The sequence below is a fragment of the Chiloscyllium plagiosum genome, chromosome 20 (genome assembly GCF_004010195.1).
Source record: "Chiloscyllium plagiosum isolate BGI_BamShark_2017 chromosome 20, ASM401019v2, whole genome shotgun sequence".
In the NCBI taxonomy this organism is placed as follows: domain Eukaryota; kingdom Metazoa; phylum Chordata; class Chondrichthyes; order Orectolobiformes; family Hemiscylliidae; genus Chiloscyllium; species Chiloscyllium plagiosum.
Window position 1 is genome coordinate 1,388,209 of NC_057729.1, and position 8,170 is coordinate 1,396,378.

The 8,170-nt window shown below is 40.9% G+C and overlaps 1 protein-coding gene across 1 annotated transcript in view; it reads left to right on the top strand.

Annotated features, from left to right (window-relative positions):
- LOC122559938 (synaptonemal complex protein 2-like) overlaps positions 1–8,170 on the top strand; it is a 263,416-nt gene that overhangs the window by 220,508 nt on the left and 34,738 nt on the right. Inside the window, exon 18 of the mRNA XM_043710047.1 lies at positions 2,395–2,529. Within this exon, the coding sequence (XP_043565982.1) occupies positions 2,395–2,529 (135 nt within the window). The remainder of the gene's footprint in view (positions 1–2,394; positions 2,530–8,170) is intronic.

Below are 8,170 nucleotides of genomic sequence, written 5' to 3' on the forward strand. Positions count from 1 at the left end.
AGGACAAGCCAAACAGACACGCACAAGAATTCCTAGAAGCATGGCATTCCAACCTTAACTCTATCAACAAACATGTCTATTTGCACCCTCTGAGTAAGGGAACCGGACATGACATCACCAAACCAAGGAAGCCTAAACACATCAATAGAAAATGGGACATAACACCAGCACTTCACCAAAGGCTCACTGATAATGTTACCTAGTATGGTGATGAAACGTCTGAAAACAAACTCTCCAGCTCAGCAAGCAAGCTTACATCCAGAACCTCAACCTGAGCTACAAATCTTCTCAAAACTTGCTAACACACCTTTTTGTTGGTTCTTATAATTATGAGTGTTTTGTAATCTCAGAAAATGATAGTTCCAGTGCCTTGAATACCTGTCACAATTTAAAGGAACAATCCTGGTACTTTTTGCCCACTCTATCTCTTTCTTATATCTGTCAGTTTGAGATTCCATGATTGTCGATTTTCAGCTTTTGCCGGATTGAAATCTATTGTTTCATTATTCTGCAGAAGATAGATTCAATAACCATGTCCTATTTTGATGGTCAGTTTTTGGCTTGAGCACTTTAGGACTGGATTACCTTTGATGATCTGACCAATGTAAGAAACACAAGCTAGTTTAATATTTTCAGCTAGCATCTGAAGAAGCCTTCTTTGCCTTCCTATCGCAGAACATCACCTTTTCTGTGCATCATCAATCCTGAGTCTTGTCCTGCACTTTTTCCTTCATGCCGCTTGAGGGACAGCATGATGTCTCCATGACATACTAGGTAACATTATGTTACCTCACAGTACCAGGGACCCAGGTTTGATTCCTGCCTTGGGGAATTGTGTGGAGTTTGTGTGTTCTCCCCGCATCTGCATGGCTTTCCTCTAGATGCTCCAGTTTCCTCTTACGGTCTAAAGATGTGCAGATTAGATGGATCGGCCATGCTAAATTGCTTGTGGTGTCCAGAGATGTGTAGGTTAGGTGGTTTAGCATTGGGAATGATAGGTTATAGGGCCAGGGCGGGGGACATGGGATGCTGATTGAAGGTTGATGTGTGCTCAGTGGGCCAAATGGCCTGCTTCCACACTGTAGGCATTCTATGACGTTATAATTTTTCATGTGCAGGAGTATGAGTTTAGAAGAATTTAGAGGGGATCTTGTAGCAACATATAAAATCCTGAAGGCACTGCACAGGCTAAATGCTGTAAGAATGTCCCCGATGTTGGGACTGTCCCAAACGTGCGTTCACGGACTAAGAATAAGGGGTAAACCATTCAGGACAGAGATGAGGAAGAATTTCTTCACTCGGAGAGTTGTGAACCGATGGAATTCTCTACCACAAAAAAATGTTGGGAAAGTTGGAGAGAAGAATTGCTAAAAATAAACGGTCCTTAAAAGAACAGGAAAAACTTAATAATTCAACGTTTGTGAGAAGATTTGTAGCTCGGGTGCTCGTTGTTGTAGTTCTGTTCGCCGAACTGGGAATTTGTGTTGCAGACGTTTCGTCCCCTGTCTAGGTGACATCCTCAGTGCTTGGGAGCCTCCTGTGATGCACTCCTGTGATTTTTCCTCCGGCAAGAAGATTTGTAGCTCGGGTACTCGTTGTTGTGGTTCTGTTCGCCGAGCTGGGAATTTGTGTTACAGACGTTTCGTCCTTTGTCTAGGTGACATCCAGAGGAAAGATCACAGAAGTGCTTCACAGGAGGCTCCCAAGCACTGAGGATGTCACCTAGACGGGACAAAACGTCTGCAACACAAATTCCCAGCTCGGCGAACAGAACCACAACAAGACTTAATAATGCCAGTCAAGGAAATGGCAGAGACTTTGAACAAGTCTTTTATATCTGTCTTCATGGAAGAAGACACAAAAAAACCTACCAAATACAAATCCAAGAAAGAAGGGGCAGAACTTAAAAACAATCACTTGATAAAAGATGCTTGGAAAACTAATTGGACTAATGTCTGACAGATTCTCTCTGCATAATGGCCTGCCGCCTAGAGATTGAAAAAAAAAGTTGCAGTGATGGTTGAAATTTAACTGTGATTTTTAACTTGTATGATCAAGCCAGTTTGAATTCAACTTACCAACTCACAGCCTCCCATGAGGGACCTTGTTAAGTGCTTTAGTAAAGTTTTAGTTCACTGTTTCCTGAATGTGGACATTGGCTGCCAATTCTGTCTGTAGTTATGTGTCAAAAAAGTCACTTCTATAAGATTTTGTCTTTTCTGGTCGTTAAGTGTGTTAATGTGAAATCAAGGCTTTCTTTTCATAATTTTGTGTGAGACAAACATTACAACTGATAAAATATTTGTGCAAATATGCTGAAGTAAAATGACATAATTGAATGTAGTTTAAAATAATGGAGAGCCATTGATTTCTCTTACTTTCTGAAAATGACAGGTCTTGGTTGCTGAAAGCCAACTGTCATCACCAGACATTAAAGGACCAAAAAATGGAAAAGTGTCTCACACGAAGACAGTATCCATAACAGGTTCAGGAATGGACCCTCAGCAGACATCAATATCTCCACCAAAGGTAAGACTTCCATATTTTGTATAGTCATTGTGATGAGTAAGTTTTGTGCAATTCTGCTTCTTTGTAAAGTCTAACTTTGGTGAAACCATAGCTTTGAAGAGAAAATTGAGCTGCCAAAGTATTTATTAATAAATGAAAACACAAAGTAGTCTAAGTAGAGGAAATTTGTTTGCTTTGCACCATTAAGAGTGGCACACTTATTTTGAGGCCTTGCATAATGCTTCTTCATTTGCATCCCATGTGGCATTTTGTGAGGACTGGGATGTTGGTAGACCATTGCCAGTGTGTGCTAGAATTGTAAAGATGTCCGATTGGTTGATGTGACACCAGAATCTTTAATTTGAGCAATGTCAGTTGTTGCAGTGAGTTCCTAGATCACTCTACAAGCAGCAAGTGTTCTGTGAATGTGTCTTGGGATAGACACCAGTTTGCAGATAAGTTAATTGTTCATATTTTGCTATTGCAAAGTCCCAGCAAATATTTTGACATGTTTATAGTTAGTTGCAAAATCTGCCTGAAAGAATTGCTGCATCCTTTGGAAGAGGAGAGGAAGAAATAACCTCTGAACTCTGAGCCTGCAGGGAATATGATGGTAGATGTTGCAGATATAGCAGAAGGAGAAAGCAGAGGCTGAGGAGGGGGAAAGCTCTGTGCCATCTCCTCTGCCAACTTGAATTTAGAGATCTTCATGCTCCTATGCTGGTCAATCCACTGAACTCAGTATTGTTCCATATGTCACCTTTATCTGTGTGTTCTGCAGAGCTCTTCTGTGATTAGGAATAGTCAACACGGCTTTGTGCTGGGAAATAGTGTCTCAGTAACTTGGTGAGTCTTCTTTTGAAGAAGTAATGAGAGGATTGGTGAGAACAGTGGACATAATTTATATGGAAGAAGACACAAAAAAAACCTACCACATACAAATTCAAGAAGAAAGAAGGGGAAGTACTTAAGAAACAATCGCTAGGGGAAAGATGCTTGATGAAAACTAATCGGCCTAATGTCTGGCAGGTTCCCTCTGCATAATGGCCTGCAGCCTTGAGATTGAAAAAAAGTAGTTGCAGAGGTGATTGAAATTTAATTGTGATTTTTATGACCAAGCCAGTTTGACTTCAATTTCATGGCATTCTACGATGTTCCTCATGGCTAGCAAAGTTGGATCAGATGGAATATGGGGAGAACTAGCTATTTGGATCCAGAACTGGCTCAAAGGTAGAAGACAGAGGCTGATGGTGGAGGGTTGCTTTTCAGACTGGAGGCCTGTGGTGTACTACAAGGATTGGTGCTGGATCCATTTTTTTTTAATCATTTATATGATTGATTTGGATGTGAACACAGGAGATATGGTTAGTAAGTTCACAGATGACACCAAAATTGGAAGTGTAGTGGACGGCGAAGAAGGTTACGTCAGGGAACAATGGGATCTTGACCACTTGGGCCAATGGGTGGAGGAGTGGCAGTTGGAATTTAGTTTAGATAAATATGAGATGTTGCATTTTGGAAAGGCAAATCAGACCATAAGACTGTAAAACATAGAATCAAAAATTAGGCCATTCAGCCCATCAAGTCTGCTCCACCATTCATTCATGGCTGATAAATTTCTCAATCTCATTCCCTTGCTTTCTCCCCATTTCCTTTGATCACCTTGACAATCAAGAACTTATCTATGTCAGTCTTAAATATACACAAATCAAGTGTATATTTAATGGGGATTTATGAACTTAATGGGGAAAGTGAGGACTGCAGATGATGGAGATCAGAATCGAGAGTTTATACTGGAAAAGCACAGCTGTCAGGCAGCATCCGAGAAGCAGGAGAATTGACGTTTTGGGTGTAACCCCTTCATCAGGATGGGCTGATGAAGGTTTTACGCCCAAAACGCCTATTGTCCTACTCCTTGGAAGCTACCTGACTGGCTGTGCGTTTCCTGCACACACTGTTGCTGAACAAAGAGATCTTGAAGTGCAGATTCATTGTTCCTTGCAAGTGGAGTCGTAGGTAAATAGGATAGTGAAGAAGTATTTGGTATGCATGCCTTTATTGGTCAGTGCATTGAGTAGAGGAGTTGAAAGGTCATGTTGCGGCTGGACAAGAAATTAGTTGGGCCACTTTTGGAATATTGAGTGCAGTTCTGGTCTCACTTCTATAAGAAGGACGTTGGGAAACTAGGAAGGGTTCAGAAAATATTTTCAAGGAGGACTGACCACATAGAGGTTTATACAATCATGAGGGGCATGGATAGGGTGAACAGCCAAGGTCTTTTCCCTAGGGTGGGAGAGTTCAAAACTAGAGGTTATAGGTTTATGGTGAGAGGGGAAAGATAAAAAACGAACCTAAGGGACAACTTTTTTCATGCAGAGGGTGGTGCATGTATTGAATGAGCTGACAGAGAAAGTTGTGGAGGCTGATACAATTACTACTTTTAAAATGTATCTGGATAGCTATATGAACAGGAAGTGTTGAGAAGTATACGGGCCAAATGCTAACAAATTGCCCTAGATTTATATTGGATATCTTGTTGGCATAGACAAGTTGGATCCAAGGTCTATTTCTGTGCTGTACAATCCATGATTCTATACGACTTGCCCTCTAGTGAGCAGCCGAACAACCCAATGTTTACTCCTGTATTGCGTTTATTCTGCAACTATACTAGCTTTATGCTGGAGACTGAGTTGGTGGCTCCAAATATAAGATGAAGTGACAGGGCCATCTCAGCTTTGCTGTGCTTTTGCTTTCTTTCTTTTTTAATGGATGCTGGGCCTCTGCAGATAGTAGGCAACTCTTGGGTTGTCTGAAACAAGAAGTGAGAGGAAAGCGTTATGGTAGATGGGTTGGATATGAAGCAAGACATCTGTGGTCACACCATCAGCTTTCTCAGCATACCAGGTAATAGGATGAGGATCTGCTGTGATTTGAGAAGTAGCTTGAGGCATAACACTACATGAGGCCATTCCTGCCTGCCAGTAAAGAGTTGACTACATTAGTTCCATTTTCCAACATTTGGCCCATAACCTTGGAGATTTTGGAAACATAAATTAATATTTAAATATTGTTTAAATGTTACAAGAGTTTCTGACTTCGCTCCCCTTTCAAGCAGTGAATTGAAATACCTTCCACTCTTTCAAAATGTTACTTCTCAACTCTCCTGTTAACCTTCTGCCTCATACCTTAAATCTAAACGCCTGATTTTTTGATCAGTATAATCTTGCCCTTATAGTATGTGCCTCAGGTAATAAAAACAAACATGCCATTTGTCATCTTCACTACCTTATCTACCTATACTACCTTCAGGGATCTGTGGATATGCATAGATTCACATATATTTATTTCTGATTTTCAGTACTTTGCAAGATTTTAACATTTATAGTATAAGCTCTTGCCTAGTTAGCCCTTCCCAAGAGCATGATCTTTAACTTTTCTGGGTTGATTTCAATTTGTCACTGCTCTGCTGACCTGATAAGTCTACTGATATCCTCCTACAGTTTATGGTTATCCTTCTCACTGCTTAAACATCCTATCATTTTTTTTTTTGTTTCAACCACAAACTATTTGATCATGCCCAAAATCATTGTTACCATTGATAAAAGTACTGTAGAGGAGTATTTCTGGATTGTGTACAGGATGGTTTTCTGGATCAATATATTGAAGAAAGAAAAATAGATGAAGTATAATGTGGATCAGTGTGAGATTATTCATTTTAGTGGCAAAACAAGAGGGCAGATCTTTCTGTTTACTGTAGATAGGTTAAAAAAGTGTAGGGGGTGCAAGATGGTAGAGGTGGGCACGATAGCGTCATTTAAGATGTATCTAGATAGATACATGAATAGGAAGGGAGCAGAGGTATACAGATCCTTAGAAAATAGGCGACAGGTTTAGATAGAGGATCTGGATTGGCACAGGCTTGGAGGGCCAAAGAGCCTGTTCCTGTGCTGTACTTTTCTTTGTTTTTTGAGACCTGGGTGTCCTTGTACATCAGTTGAAAGTAAGCATACTGTGTTATGAACCCCCTTAAAATATATCAAAGAGATAGCTTAGGTCCTAACTTTTTTATTTTATTGAAAGAAAAGTGTAAGGTGCTGTGTTCCAGATGTCATCAGTTAGTCCATACTAGGCTTTAAGCAAAGCATGGATCCTGGATTACAGGACATACTTGATTCTAATTTAACTACGAATCATCAACTGTTTCAATATAGCATCATAAGAACTAGGAGCAGGAGTAGGCCATGTGGCCCTTCGAGCCTGTTCCACCACTTGATAAGATCATGGCTGATCTTTTCATGGACTCGCTCCACTTACCCACTCTCTCACCATAACCCTTCATTCCTTTATTGTTCAACAAAAATGATCTTCGCTTTAAAACTGTTTATTGAAGTAGTGTCAACTGCTTCACTGGGGAAGGAATTCCATTGATTTAAAACCCTCTGCATGAAGAAGTTCCTTCTCAATTCTTCTAAATCTGCTTCCTCTAATCTTGAGGCTATGCATTTTTCTTAGTTTCATCTACGAGTGGAGACATCTTCTTCTTCTATCTTATCTATTCCCTTCATAATTTCAAATATTTCTGTAAGATCCCCCCTCATTCTTCTGAATTCCAGTGAATATAATCCCAGCCTACTCAGTTCGTCCTCATAAGCCAACCCCCTCAACTCTGAAATCAACCTAATGAACCTCCTCTGCACCCCCTATAGTGCCAATATATCCTTCCTCAAGTAAGGTGACTCCACTTCAGGTGTGGCTTCACAAGCACCCTCTACAGCTGCAACATAACCTTCCGCTTTTAAACTCAATCCCTTTAGCAATGAAGGACAAAATTCCATTTGCCTTCCTGATTACTTGTTCCTGCAGACCAACCTTCTGTGATTCATGCCAGATCCCTCTGCACAGCAGCATGCTGCAACTTTTTACATTCAAGTAATAATCTTTTTTACTGTTACTCCTACCAAAATGGACGACTTCACATTTACCAACATTGTATTCCATCTGCCAGACCTTTGCCCACTCACTTAAAGTAAATATGTTTCTCTGCAGTTTCACAGTCCTCTGCACACTTTGGTCTGCCACTCATCTTAGTGTCATCTGAAAACTTTGACCCACTACACATGGTCCTCAACTCCAAATCATCTATATAAATTGTGAATAATTGCGGTCCCAACACTGATCCCTAAGGCACACCACTAGTTACTGATTGCCAATCAGAATAGCGCTCATTTATCCTCACTCTTTGCTTCCTGTTAGTCAACCAATCCTCTATCCACGCTAATACTTTACCTGTAATGCCACGCATCTTTATTTTGTGCAACAGCCTCTTGTGCGGCACCTTGTCGAAGGCCTTTTGGAAATCTAAGTGCATCACATCCACTGGGTCCCCTTTGTCCACATAATGTGTTCATAGAATTCCAAAAGATTCGTTAAGCATGAACTGCCCTTTATGAACCTGTGCTGCGTCTGCGCAAAAGGACAATCTCTATTGAGATGCCTTGCTATTTCTTCCTTGATTCTGGATTAGTGGTGCTGGAAGAGCACAGCAATTCAGGCAGCATCCGAGGACAGGCAAAATCGACGTTTCGGGCAAAAGCCCTTCATCAGGAATAAAGGCAGAGAGCCTGAAGCATGGAGAGATAAGCTAGAGGAGGGTGGGGGTGGG